The sequence below is a fragment of the Dufourea novaeangliae genome, unplaced genomic scaffold, assembly GCF_001272555.1.
Source record: "Dufourea novaeangliae isolate 0120121106 unplaced genomic scaffold, ASM127255v1 scaffold124, whole genome shotgun sequence".
Classification (NCBI taxonomy): Eukaryota; Metazoa; Arthropoda; class Insecta; order Hymenoptera; family Halictidae; genus Dufourea; species Dufourea novaeangliae.
Window position 1 is genome coordinate 1,951,476 of NW_015374010.1, and position 14,853 is coordinate 1,966,328.

Consider the following 14,853-nt stretch of genomic DNA (forward strand, 5'->3'; position numbering starts at 1 on the left):
ACACTTAGGCGAATGTGGTGGTAGCCCGCGCGTGTATATATATACATATATGCATGTTCACCTCAAGCCTGCTACACTGTTGTCCTGTAATTATAATAAAATTGTTAATTAGTCCTTTTATAATTATATTCATGACACACAAAACAGTAAAGTGGAAGTATTATTGTAAAGCAATAAAGTGTACTGTATTTAAAGCATATGCAAATACCTCAAACTTAGCATAGTAGAAGATTTAATAAAAGATTTATTTTAATATAGAAGATTTGTATGTTCTTTTTTTATTTCCGTAAATTAGTGGATATAAATCTATATTTGCATAAACATTAAAATCTAGTATATACTATGTTTATTCAGAAACTTTTAATCAATATAAAATTCTTACATTTTTAATAGAAAAATATATTAAATTAGACATAAATTGTTTATATTTAATCTTATCCTTCTCATTCTGCTTTTTACAGATTTCTTGTTACAGTCTTATTAAAATTAATATATAATAATTATAAGATTACACATAATGTTATTTTGTTCTGTTACAAGTCAGCAGACAGTGTAGTTTGAGGTATATCATCTAGCATTTTGTTAATATCTTGACAGTGATATTTTTCGACAAAATCTTTATGTGTTAAAATTGCTATGTTTCTACTACTTATTGCACTCATTTCCATTGCACTGGCAGCCCATTCAATAGCATTCACATGATAAAGGGCATTGTGCAATTTGAAGTTCGCGTCATGCACGTGCGTTAAATATTCAGGATAAGCTTTCCAAGTAATTTCTTTCACTTCTTTGATCTAAAAAAAAGAATATCAAAATATTTCCATACTGTTATAAATTCTTATGTTAGATTTCTATAAATAGTATACGTATCATACATTTGAAAACATTTCATTTAGAATTCCTGTTTTTAAAGGTGCATTACTAAAAATTTTCCAAATTCTACTGTTCTTAATTGTACCCTCTACAGAATTTAATCTTCCTACAGAACTGATTATCGTTTTGTTTGGGTCGCAACTGAGAATACCGTCGATTTCTTCGACCGAACCGAAATAATACGGTTTTAAATCAGCTTCAATAAAGGTCGCTACAGTTTTATGATATTTCTCTGCACCGTGAAAGTCGTTGTTTGGAAATCCTTCGAAAATTATGGGTAACTGTTGATCACTTGTAAGTGAAGTTGCAACAATTACAATGTCGTATGCTGATTTCATTATAACTGTACTATCTGAAATAGTAATATTTACTCAATGAGTCAGAATAAAAATAGTATTAAATAATTAGTGTCACAGTGTACCTTTATTATGAGAATGTAATTCGTATTGATTTTTCCCATCTTCGTTTGGTACATTGATAATTTTTACAACATACGAAGGTATAATATTTACATTCTTGTTTCTATATATTAAATGTTCAGGTACCTGAACAATTACATCATTATTAACTACACGAAAATACACAGAAGAGCATAATTCTGTTGTTCAATAAAAAGAACCTTTTTATTTCCTCCCTTAACAGACCACAAGTTGAAACCTGCTCCGGCTAAAGCTACACAGCCTACAAAACTCTGAATATTTGTATCTTGTCCATAATTTACAACTAATGCTGCCTTAACAAGTTCATCTATTATTTTCTCTGAATAACCCAAATCTAAAAGATGAGTTTTAATAGATACTTGTAACAACTTCGGAAACCTATTATTCATTGCTGATAAAAGACTAGTAACATTCTCAAAAGATTTTCCAGCATCCAGTAAATCGTATATCTTTGCAAAATCATTCAATATAGTTTGTACATATCTGTTTGAAATAAACAGAATTAGATATTATTGTAATATCAATTAGTATCATGTGTTTAATGTTGGTAAACATATATGGAATACCTATTAAGGCTGAATGGCTGAATACCATATCTATAAAGTAATTTAGCAAAGGACATCATTTCCCAGTTACTTTCTTCAAACACAAATTCATTACCGTTCCAAATACCTGTTTTTTGATTGTCAGGTGGTTTCTGTTCTAAACCTACATCCATAATTTATTTGTATTAAAAAACATGGTAGTTAAACGAACATAATAGAAAAATATGTAAAATAGGGTACCGAGCAGTTTAACAAATTCTTGCATATATTTATTTTGGGAATGTATGATCGAGCCACCAGTTTCAAACTCATTCCCATCAATCTGTATTGTAGCTAGACGACCACCAATGGTTTTTGCTTCATACAAATCAATATTAAGATTCCCCTTAAATAATTCTGTAAGAAAATGGGAACTCGATGCTCCTCCAATACCGCCACCAATAATTGCTAAAAAAGTTTAAACGTAGAGGGTGAGTCAACAAGAACTACTAAAATAACGTGTTACCCATTGATTGTATATAACGTTTTGACGAATTATGTAGCATTTTAAGGGATCCATTGGATGGATACAATTTGATTTTTTTGTTTTCTTTTTAGATATCTAAGTGACCTTGAACTTTTTCAAGGTCAGTGCATCTTTTTTAATACCACGTTATTGTTGATGGAAAGACGAATTCAGCAGTCTATAACATGATGGTATTAACAAAAAAAAGATGCATTGCCTCAAAAAAACTCAAGGATATCGTAAACATTACTTTTGCCATTCACTATATTTTAATTAGCTATGACACTGTATTGTTTAACGACCGCAGTAAATCATTGCAATTACTTTACATAGTCTCTTAGTATAAAAAAAAACAGTATAATTTGAAGAAAGGAATTCTTACTCACCTATATTTGGTTTACAATTTTGAAAACAACTTCCGCTTTGAAGGATTAGTGTAAATAAAAAAATTATTCGGGGATCCATAATTTGCATTTATCTCAAGTGACTTTCCTCCCGAAATCTGTTTAATATATTCGTATGTAAGTACTTGTTAACAAAAATATCTTATTATCATTTCAATGATATCAGAGTGAAAAACATAAAACAAATTCTGAAAATAACAAGTTTTTGTTACTTTTTTTACGGAAACCAAAATTTTTTAATTTAAGCCTACTTAGGTAGGCTGGTTGTGGCTCATTGTGGCTACCAACTGCCGGCGGCTGGTCGTATATGTACTAATATGTACTCAAGTATACCACGGTATCACACGGTATACCAATCACGGATCATCGGATTATCATCATTAAAGATGGCATGCAAAATCACTAACGGTGATTTATCACAGTGATCGCAGAATCACGATCACGGTCGTGATTTAACTTCATTCACGACCGTGATTGCGATTTTTTTATCTTGAGTGAATTTGCTCACTGCGATCGTGAGTCTTTGATTTTTAAACAGAAAAACGTATTCAATATGATTTTACGATGAATTACATTACTATTCGTGTTTATAAAAAAGAATGATTTACTAGGTAACATGTAGATTATAATTTATCATCATTAATTTATTCATTATTCTTCATTGTTTCTAATTATTCCTTCACTTTATACGATATAACACGAATTTTTGTTTTGATGTCGTTAATATAAAATATACAGATTATGTGTCGCGTGTAAGGAACTGTTAGGTTTCTCCACCAATCAGAAACGATCACTGTGAAAAATCGCCGTGATTGGGAACAAACGTGATCGAATCACGAGTGATTCACAAGTAACAGTTCACGCCATCTCTAATCATCATCCGTGATACCAATTGATGCCAATATACCAATACTGCGGTATACACTATACACTGGTATACACCGTATCAACCGTATACACTGCTCGCACCTTCCGTGACCTTCCGCAGATCTACTTCTGCAGATTAACTGTGGCGGCGCCAAAAACACTGTTCAAATTTTCTCATTTATCGTCTATGGTCTATGTTGTACAACACGCATTGCTGCGTTGCACGTGGTTCAGATCAGTTCAGATAGTTGCACGTTGTGATGCTTCTTTACGGATAACCTTATTTTCGCGAAATTTTTCTCATTTTCATTGATTTAACAATGACGAAGAAAAATTTGAAACGTAAAAGGACGGAATGTGCAGATAAAGCAAACGTACCGGAAATAGAAACTTTGCCACCAAAGAGAATGTCGGATGAACCGTCTCCAAAAAAGGTTCGAATTTGGTACGGTTTTCTGAATAGCATTCTGAATTTAATTCTTTTAAACTACCCAGGTAAAATGGATTAACAAGCAACGTGTGCTGGTTTTTGCTACTAGAGGAATTAGCTATAGACATCGTCATCTGATGGATGACATAAAGACTCTCATGCCTCATCATCGTCCTGAATCAAAAATGGAACGCACTACAAATTTACAAGTTGTAAATGAAATGTGTCAAATGAAAAATTGTAATAAAACAATATTATTTGAAGGGAGAAGGAAAAGGGATCTCTACTTGTGGTTTTCTAATGTTTCTGATGGACCAAGTGCAAAATTTCTTATAGAAAACAGTATGTAGAATGCCTTATCATAATAATTAATTAATGTGTTATTTAGAGGATATATAATAGATTCAGAATCAGTGAAACGAGTCAAAAAAATATTTAGAATTTTTAAATTTCATGAACTAGGATATTTCCTGTTTGATTACAATTGACACTACTTTGTTTGTTGTAGTTTATACAATGGGAGAGTTAAAAATGACAGGAAATTGTCTAAAAGGTTCCCGTCCTCTGCTGTCATTTGATGAAAATTTTAACACAAAACCACATTATAGTCTTTTAAAAGAATTACTTATTCAAATATTTGGTGTCCCAAATCATCATCCCAAAAGTCAACCATTTTTTGACCATGTGTATACTTTTAGTGTTTTGGATAATAGAATATGGTTTAGGAATTTTCAAATTTTGACTGAAGATGGTGGTTTGGCTGAAATTGGTCCAAGATTTGTATTAAATCCAATTAAAATATTCGGTGGAAGTTTTGGAGGGGAAGTACTTTGGGAAAATCCAACCTACATTTCACCTACCAAGGTATATGACAAAGTAACCTTTACTTCAATATTATCAATATACACATTTTAACAAGTTTGTATTATAATTATAATTGCAGTTTCGTCAATCTATAAATAAAAAAGCTGCTGGTAAATATGTAAACAAAGTAGAACAAAAGATAGCCCAAGAAGTTAATAAGCCAAAAGAATCTTATTCCTTGAATCCTATGGATGAAATATTCAAAGGTGATCCATTGGAAAAAGCAAAAGAGATAGAAGAAAAAGAAGTAAAAATGATAGAAACTAATAAAAATGATAAAAATAAAGTGAAAAAACGTGTGAAAAAACAATTAGGGAAGAAGATACAGAAAATAAGTATAAAGAAGAAAATAAAAAATTAACATATGGTTGGATGTACAAGATTTTTTTCTTATGCTGTACTATTAATAAAGTTTTTAGTGAATATATCATAAACAGTATGTTTTTATTTTTTTATTACTACTATAATATACAACTTTCGTTAAGCCAAAGCATGTATCATTATGATTAATTGAAAATGTATATACGTAGTATTTATAAATATACAAGTTGTAATTGGAGACATAATCATTTAATATAAAGATTTGTTTGTGTTGTGATACATCATACTTTTTACAAGAAATATAAAAATGCTTCATTCTAAAATTATTCTTATAAAATTACACAGTACCAACATAATTGTGTTATGTATATTATTCCGCTTTTAAGAAAACATTAATACATCAAATCAAATATATGTCAAATACCATATTAAACGAATAAAGGCATAATATATCATGTTATCCGTTTTCACAACTCGAAAAGAAATTCATTATTGTAATTTTATATCCTATATACTTTCAGATGTATATGAAACACAAACATCAATTATTTGAAGTATTATTAATTATCCTGGCACATACTTGTACTTGATTTTAAAAGCACATTTAAAAAAGTCCTTTAATATAATTTGTACATTACAATGAAAAAGCCTGTGTGTTATGAATTATGATACTATTATGCAATTTTAATGCTTATATTTCAACTATATATGAATACTAAGGCCATATCAGATAATTTCTTAAATTTTTCTCTTGACTCAAAAGTAAGTTTAGATAAATATTTTGTACACCTAATAACACAACGTGTAACACAGAAGCTACATTGCAATATATTTAACTGTATATAAAATTATGTTATTGTATCCTTATATTACGAATATAAATACTGATAAAAACATATGTGCTCTTTTCTTGGTCGATAAACTAAAGTACTCTTTTCATTAACATTGTATTACAAAACTATATGCAACATATACATTTAAGAACAATAAAACTTACATGATTATTTGTTCTTTGTACGTACATTGTATATTGTGACGGCATCGAGTAGTGTTCCTTTAGTAAGGTCATATTACTTTTAAGCAACAGTTCTTATATAAAGGAACATCGTAACATAGAACTATTTTTCATTAATACCAAATTTTGGAATGTTGGAATATAGCACAAACTAAATTATGATTTGCTTTGTTGATTTTATACTTTTTTGTGTTGGAAAATTGTTTTGCAAAAATATTAGATCGTAAGTGTTCTATCAAAAACTCAATAAAATTTGTATATATATCTAACAAATAAAGGTTAATTGATTAGGATTGTAAATATGATCAAACATGCTATTTCATTTTTGATTATGAAATATGAAACTTGTTCTTTGGAATGGTTAAAAACACTTCGTACTAATGGCTGGCAGTAACTTTTAGATGAAATAGATAAGTATCCTGCAATATTAATCTGTAATACAGTTCTGAAAAAGCAGCTAAGCGTATGTTCATTATGACTATATATATATATACAATTTAAAATTGTGTAAAAGTGATAAAAAAAAAGTTATAGCCATAAAATGTAAAAACATTATGAAATGTTGTTATAAAATATGTTTAAAAAATGTATAAAAAGTGTAACGCGCCTGGAAAGGCCGTATAATGATTGTACTTATGTATTCATCGGTGTTAATTCTTGAGACTGTTGCCCATTTGCATTGTTATTAGATCCGATCTGTGCGAGTGCCGACTGACGCCATTTCCCATTCTCGCCATTCAAATTTTTGTCTTCGCAAATACAGAGAAACAGTGTATCTATTACAGCCTGCAATAAATACAATATATTTATATGAAGAATATGTATGCTGTATTTATATAAAGAAATATGTTTAGTCTACCTCATAAAGAGAAATTATGCAGTGAGCAATGAAGAATGAAAAGACACAAATAACAAAAATCGGTGCTGCATAAAAATGCAACCTGGGATCCTCTTTCATGAATAATAGTCCAACACTTCCAGTCGCAGCTGTGACAAAACATTTGCCCAAGAACAGAATAAAATCGCCCACTCCATTAATTACTGCTATTTGTAATGCATTACAAACGAGCGCTGCAAATGCCTAAAAATACAACGAATCGAAGCATATTACACTTCCGTCCAACTACCATCTATTCAAGTATTTGAATAATTATGATGGATAAAATAAAATGGTTTCGACTATAACATACAATTCTAGCTGCGTTACAGAAATGCGTTCCCTCTATGGCGATAACAGTATACGCATTGTGGTTCATGTATCGAATAAATTTCTCTAAACAATAGAAGCAACATATGCAACATTTCAAACCGCACTGAGAACATGGAGAAGTTTCTTTAGTTTTCTCGAATCTGTGAGATAATGTAAATTGTAAATTATCTTACGGAAATATAATTTCTCGTTCTGTGCAACAGTGGTAAACATACTTAGCGTGTAGATACGTCAGTATTAAACGAGGTAATTTGAAAAGCGTTATCAGGAATGAGCCGCAAGCTACAGAACCTAGGTGGTAATAAACCAAGTTTCCCATAGCAGAGCATACCGGCGACACGCTGGCATTTTTTCCTCTGAAGTAATAAGTATATATTGTACGTATACACAAAAATATACTTTATTATCTAGATGCTCAAAAAATTACTGTTATTGTATTACCTAAAATACCAGTGTGCTACAGCTCCTGATATTACCATATGTTGACATGAAATAATAAATTCAGATGTCCATATTAATCCTATGATGTATACCCACCACATGTACTTCACCCAAGTTGGATCAACATACTCCACAAGAGTGAAAGCTGAAATATGCTAAAAGTAGTGATGGTTCAAAAATTGAAAAACACTTAAGGGAGGATTTTTGTGTGACGGGTCGAAAAAATCGATAAATTTTTTTACAAATTGAAAGGATAACATTTCAAAAACATATTACCAAAATTTGAAGGTAAAATTCGTAAAAATAACGGAGCCTATTTTGTAAGATCATAAAAAATAAAAAGGAATATTAGTTACTTTCAGAGCTGTCACACAAGAATCCCCACTTAGATACATTACTTTTAAAGGAATCCAGCGAAAAGTCAAATTTCTTTTCTTCAATGAATGCACTCTTCTCTCCGACTGAACTCAAATTCAAGGGGTCGAATATATGGTTTTTATACATTTGTACAGATTTTGTTCCAGGATAATCTGTAATTATTATACATATGAACATAATGAATATGTTTAGTTTAGAGTTTAATTAGACGATCAAAAATACTTACTAGCAGTTGCGAGACAAAGAATTACAGTTACCCAGAAAGCAAAAAATAATATTAGAGCAGCAAATGTAAGTAGCGGCTGAAAAAATAAACCTGGCAATTCTGCTAAACACTTCGCACTTTCTCTAAACAATGTTGTCATGAATCCAATACGTTTGCGCAATATACCCAGAAGAAGTAACAGAATGACCTAAAATGTACAAACGTCTGTCAAATAATTTGAATGAGCGATAAAAGTGAAAATATGGTATTAAATTTTTTTTTTACTCATTGACAGTGACATACAGTTATTATCGTGGCGACAACAGAAAAAGCTAAAAATGCTCTTTCATTTCTGGCAGATTCCTCGAGAAGTTGATTTTGATCGGTTTTGTCCAAAGTTCTTTTAATTTGTATGTATGTCCACCATAATAATACTGTACCAGCTGTAAAAATTCAATAAGAAAATTGTAAGTGAATTAACACTTAAATATAATGTAAGATATAATATTAAATAAAATATTTATAATAACGTTGTAACTTTAAATCATAAACCTAAGTCAGTTTCTCAACCAATCCCATGAATTATATTATATACAGGAAAAAGTGTTTCTATTTTATACTTCAATAACTTGTTAATGGAATATAAATGTTGAAGACTTTGTTTGGATTATTTATATGTCAAAAGGAACTCTCTTTCTTGAAAAATTGTGGGGCAGTCATTATAATTTCTTCTTTCAATTTTGCCTGAATAAGTAAGATAACTTAAAGTACAAATTTTTACACAGTATATGAACTGCATATAAAAAACAATGTTCTTTTTGCCTGAAATATTTTTTCTGTTCAAGTAACTTACCTATAGTTGCGACACTGACAAGAATCATTACAATCCATGTTACAATACTTGCCAGTAAATGGAATATGGCAATCATAAAGAGAGACAAAACTGAAAAAGAATTATATACAATTGTTTTAGACTTTATAGTAAAAAACAGATTTTAAATAACAACGAACTAATAGATTATACCAAAAGCCAAAAATGATAAAGCCAAAATCTCCCTCCATGTTTTGTATAAATCTCCTAAAACCTGTTCGATAACATCCCATGAATTAATCAGGCCATATAAATTTGCAACTATAGTTTCTCCCACATCCTTAATAGCTTTTGGAATACAACGATTAAGAACTGGTATGCTATTATGTACTGGTAATTCAGGACAAGATCCTGTTTTATTTTTTCTATTCCCATTACTACAGGCACTCAAATCGTTTCCTGGTTTATCATGACAAAGCTGTGATCCTGTTTCCTCATAAAATCTGCATATATCATTCATTGTTCTCATAGTTCTGTCTGGACACTTTTTCACACAAATCTTCAAAGACTGTGTCACATTGCTTATGTCTAAAAAGAACAGGTATCTGAAATAATAAAAGTTGATCAGCATTATGAATGAAATTTTAACTTAATTAATAATTCAATTCATAAAAAACAAAATTTAAGTATGAATACATACGGTTTGTCACTAGTATCTTGCCCAGAAAGCTCCATACTGCCAAACTTTGGATTATTTTTCATACCACAGGTATTTCCAAAGCTATCATATCCATTTATAAGTCTTAAAGGATTACCATAAACAAGAGCAAAAGCTGCAACTAATATCTATGTAAAAAACACACAATTGTTAAACACATTTACATTACATCCGATAGATTTATTTATCTAAATAATAATATGTATTTAATATCAGTTTTAATACTGTACACAATGTCAAGGTGAAACTTGACAGAATAGTGTTTAATACTGAATATTTAAGAATGAATACAACTCTTTTGGTGCAAGAGTACTAAAAAAGTAAACTTGCTAAAGTAAATTCTTAAATATTTTTTACAGTATCAGCTTGTTATGATTCTAAAACCAATATATCAAACTTTATGTACCATAAGAAACCAAAATGCTATGAAACTACACAGCCAGAAAATATCCGTGCATTCTCGCACGTTCGTTGGATCCGGTCGTTGTTCTTCATCTTCGTCGCCTGAACAACAACACATTTCTTAAAACTTTAATTGGAATCACAACAAGGTACTTAAGTAAAAAACCAAGAGCCCTCATCGATTTCGGAGCTACTCCCTCCGTCTATTCACCGTGAAGTTATCTACAATTTATGTATACACCATACGGGAGTAGTATTTACACCAGCAGTGGGCAAAGCTGGGGACCCCGCTTCCGGGAGCTAAAACATGTCCCCACTACCGACAGCCGTTACCATGGAGTAACAGAGACAAAAGTCTGAGCCTCTTTGTTTCTACCATGAACAAATAGTCACTACCCTGTTCAGCGCTAATTTAGACACATTCGAATTTTTTCTATTTTCATCAGTTTAGGTTGTCTACATTTATGTTTACAAAAAAGGAGAATTTTCATTTGCAATGTATGAAAAGTAGTACCCATGACAGATATTTAGAATGTTTCTTATAAAATGTAGCGATGTACAAAAATGATATGGGTACATGGTTTCGTACAGACGCTCCTGTGATCTGCATGACATACCTCGTTTCCAAGGTAACGACGTATACGTCACACGATTACTACAATGAAGGTTGTAGCAACAGATTATTTCTTCATTCATTTATGTGAAATGTCGAGGCTTGGTGCGAAGTATTGGACGTTATACTTGTGAAACAGTTTCTGTTTTAATTAGCGTTTAAGTGTGAGTAATTTGGCTCATCCGCGTAACTCGTTTCAGTAAATATTTCCAATGCAAGTATGACTTTAAAGTTGAAATTGCACTCCTTAGAATTAGAAGTATAACCTATACATTCGTAAGTGATGCTTCAACCACAAAATATTTAAAATTCAATTCATTTCAACTATTTGTATTAATTAGGATTTAGGTGTCCATTTTTCTTGTGATGTGACCTTTAATAACCATTATAGAAAAATGGTTAACAAAGCAAATGTGTCTCCTGGAATGTTGTTAAGAAGTCTCGTTATGTTATGAATATTCATGTTTTAAAATTACTGTATATATTCCTTTTTGGTCCTCTAACACATTGAGTTTGGAAGCATGATTCAGAACCCATCCTGTAAATGTCATATCTCACAATTGGGAAAGGTACAAAACACCTCCTTGAAGTTCATATTGTATCTTTTGCGAATACTTATAGATTATGCATAATTCTTGTGACAAGTGAGTTGGATAATGTATGAATTCATTTAAACTTGCAGAGCTTATCAAGTCATAGACTTTCTAGCAACCTTACTTTGTCCAAATATCTTAGGTGAACTTATATTTTATCTGTATGTATCTTCTCGTTTAATTTTCAACCTTTTGTTTATTTGTTTGACTTTATTCTTTTCCATATTATTGTGACTGTCTTGGTAGTCTGTATGTATTTCTTTTTATATATAATTGTTTTGTATATAATGTATTGTATTGTTAAATAGAGAAGTTAAATGAAATTAAATAGTTTGTACATGTTTGTAACATGTTGAGCTACTAAATTTAATAGCATTAAATTGTTACATATTATTTGTAATCTTTTTGATATTTTTTATTGCTTATTTTCCTTTGCATAATGAATTATGATTTTTTCTATTACTTTTTCTATCTCTTTAGTTTTATGTTCAGAAATCTAAAGATGCCACTTGTAGCAGATGCCCAGCATTAATTTTTTATTTCACAAGTAATAAAAATTCATTTTAGTGATGGAGGAAGATGGTGGTAAAAGAATGAGAGGCAGAACTCGTGGTAGGGCACGTGGTAGAGCACGTCGTGCCAGAGGCAGATCTAAAAAACAAGTGAAGGTAAAGTTTTTGTACTTTGTGTTAGAAACTAATAATACTAAGAGGTCATGGTTTTGAACATGTATTAAAGAGACATGTGTAACGTCTATTAGAGAATTAAAAATCTATGTTCTTAATATATGGGTATTAACATATTCATAATTTTTAATAACGTCGTCAACTGTTACCAGAAAACATTTAAAAAAATAATTGCAGAACGATAACTTTTGCCGATGGTGGCAAGATTTCTGTGTCAACAATCGATTTCAGTATCGTGAATATGTGTTTTGTTCCCCAAGGAACATGTGTATGTGTGTATATGTATACACGGGTACTAGTGTATTCAAAATTATACGCATTATAGTACAGATATGTTAATACACGTGAAATACAGACTTCTACTAACAATGTTTATAATATCGGATTAGAAGTAATAGTTATTGTCTTTGACAATAACAGGTTATCGAAAGCGACGAAGAAGATACTTCTCAACAAGTCGAAGAAACTCCAGTAGAAGCAGGTGGAGCAGAATTGGAAGAACATGAGGCACCACCGACGCAACAGCCTCCATTGGAACAACAGTTCGATCTGGAGGCTGATATATCGCAACTGGAAGCTCCGACGTTCACAACTATTAACAGAGGTCCTCCTGAACCAATGCTCCGTTTAAGATGGGACCATAGAGTTAATCTTATCGGGGAAAAAGTTTTAAATCCCATGATACACTGTTGCGACAAGTGCTTGAAGCCGATTCTCATCTATGGACGCATGGTAAATAATACTTATATATCGAGTCTTCAAATAAATGAAATAAATTTGTGTACCGCTTAATGTCCAGATATATTGAAACTTATTATTTCAGATACCTTGCAAACATGTGTTTTGCTTGTCTTGTGCTAAGAGAGAAGACAAAGTTTGTCCTCGTTGTATGGAAAAAGTTTCTAGAGTGGAACAAACAGGTTTGGGTACTGTCTTTATGTGTACGCACGGAGGAACTAGATATGGAAATGCAGGTTGCAGAAGAACATATCTTAGTCAAAGAGATCTGCAGGTAATTTTAAAGAATTCATTCCAGGTCTTACGAATTGTTTTGATTATGGGAATACATTATATACGGTTTTTTGTACAGGCTCACATAAATCACCGGCATATCTCAGCTCCACCGCAACAAGTTCAAGAAATACAAGTTGATGCGTCTCAATATGTGCATACTAAGTCAGAAATCGAGTCTCAGTTAACAAAAGTTTCGTCGGTTGCGATGCAAAATACTCGTATAAAGTCAGTGCAGTCACACATGGTTCAACCAATAATGGGGAACGATCCTAGAGTGAATTCTATGGTGAACCAGGCGCCAGTGGAACACAGACAACAGCATAGGTCACAGTCATTAATATCGATGCAGAATTATTCTCAAGGTTCAGCGCCACCCCCCCCAAATAACGCTCCATTGAGAACAAATCTGATAACTGTACCCATTCAAGATACGTCTATAACAACACACGACATACATTCGCAGCAAAGTCATCATTACTATCCTCCTCCGCCGCAAGTTAATTATGGAGGATATAATGTGCCACCTCCAGTTTCACAGACACAACAGTACTATTCGCAGCCACAGCATCCTGCTCAAGTATCTTATGTTCCACCACCTCAATCGCAGCAACAACAATACGTATCTTCCACGCCTACTTCGATAAGGCCATCTCCGACAGGGTATATACAAGATCAATCGTATGGTCCGCCACCGCCTCAGCAGCAAGCTCCACCACCTCAAAGTCAATGGTCGCAACATCAACAACAGTTTTATAGGTAAAGGAAATTTACCCTTTACTGTAAACAGACTTCTATTGTATACATTGTGATATACAACTGTTATGGATGATATGCAGTAACTACGAATGGGGTTATGAATACCATTTCTGTGAATGTGCTGCTTACTATTAGGAGAAATTAACTTTAAAATATTTTATACTTTTCAAGAACTATATACGCAGAATTAAATGGCTAAACTTATACAATACTATAGCAATAAAGTTGTTTTAATTGAACGGTGAAGGGTTCATTTACTTCCTGTTTGGAAATTTCTAATAATATTTAAGATTTGCGGAAAGAAGGATTCTAAGTAGGAAAGGTAAGGATTTCTAATAGTATTTAAGATTTGCGGAAAGAAGGAATAATTTGTTTAATATGAAAATGTTTTATACTTATTATTTATGTACAATTAACAGATTCCGAATTATAAGTTTATAAATTAAACAGTTAATAGAATATCAATAGTCCAAAAAAGTGTTTCTACTATATACTGCATATGTGGTGTTAGTATTCATAACTTTATTTCATATGCGGTATACGAAAATAGGAGATTAATATTTCTTCAGTAGAATTTAATATTGTACAGAATGTAACGATTTTAACTTATGTACAAAGCTTTATGTATATAACATGTACATTAGTTTCTTAAAATGTACTTAGTGAAATCAACAAATTCATTTATTCACACACTTAATTCTGGCCTTTCGCTTTTTTTAGCTCGAGTCATATTTATAATAATAAATATTAATTGACTAAAAA

At 31.4% G+C, this 14,853-nt stretch overlaps 4 protein-coding genes across 5 annotated transcripts; 2 read left to right on the forward strand and 2 right to left on the reverse strand.

The window, feature by feature from the left end:
• Nucleotides 1-532: 532 nt before the first annotated feature.
• Nucleotides 533-3,038, reverse strand: LOC107188459 (prenylcysteine oxidase 1-like). Its single transcript, XM_015576753.1, has 7 exons — nt 2,750-3,038; nt 2,099-2,305; nt 1,880-2,021; nt 1,493-1,796; nt 1,295-1,418; nt 876-1,225; nt 533-794 (listed from the first exon to the last, which is right to left on the reverse strand). The coding sequence occupies exons 1-7, from the start codon at nt 2,835-2,837 to the stop codon at nt 534-536; spliced, it is 1,476 nt and encodes a 491-aa protein (XP_015432239.1). The 5' UTR covers nt 2,838-3,038; the 3' UTR covers nt 533.
• An 826-nt stretch (nt 3,039-3,864) lies between these two features.
• LOC107188455 (ribosome biogenesis protein BRX1 homolog) lies at nt 3,865-5,289 on the forward strand. Its single transcript, XM_015576750.1, has 4 exons — nt 3,865-4,068; nt 4,130-4,406; nt 4,573-4,928; nt 5,008-5,289. The coding sequence occupies exons 1-4, from the start codon at nt 3,955-3,957 to the stop codon at nt 5,287-5,289; spliced, it is 1,029 nt and encodes a 342-aa protein (XP_015432236.1). The 5' UTR covers nt 3,865-3,954.
• Nucleotides 5,290-6,827: 1,538 nt separating this feature from the next.
• LOC107188435 (CTL-like protein 1) lies at nt 6,828-10,547 on the reverse strand. Its single transcript, XM_015576729.1, has 12 exons — nt 10,434-10,547; nt 10,010-10,155; nt 9,523-9,914; nt 9,352-9,441; nt 8,802-8,941; nt 8,520-8,706; nt 8,314-8,445; nt 7,916-8,060; nt 7,690-7,830; nt 7,455-7,614; nt 7,124-7,345; nt 6,828-7,050 (listed from the first exon to the last, which is right to left on the reverse strand). Exons 1-12 carry the CDS (start codon nt 10,545-10,547, stop codon nt 6,898-6,900), a joined length of 2,022 nt encoding a protein of 673 aa, XP_015432215.1. The 3' UTR covers nt 6,828-6,897.
• A 583-nt stretch (nt 10,548-11,130) lies between these two features.
• On the forward strand, nt 11,131-14,327 carry LOC107188412 (E3 ubiquitin-protein ligase Hakai). 2 transcript variants are annotated; one of them, XM_015576704.1, is made up of 5 exons: nt 11,131-11,206; nt 12,203-12,303; nt 12,742-13,053; nt 13,145-13,333; nt 13,412-14,327. In XM_015576704.1, exons 2-5 carry the CDS (start codon nt 12,205-12,207, stop codon nt 14,093-14,095), a joined length of 1,284 nt encoding a protein of 427 aa, XP_015432190.1. In that variant the 5' UTR covers nt 11,131-11,206; nt 12,203-12,204; the 3' UTR covers nt 14,096-14,327. The 2 variants fall into 2 exon arrangements, with proteins under 2 accessions (XP_015432190.1, XP_015432191.1); XM_015576705.1 differs by lacking the exon at nt 11,131-11,206 and adding an exon at nt 11,239-11,318.
• Nucleotides 14,328-14,853: the final 526 nt, after the last annotated feature.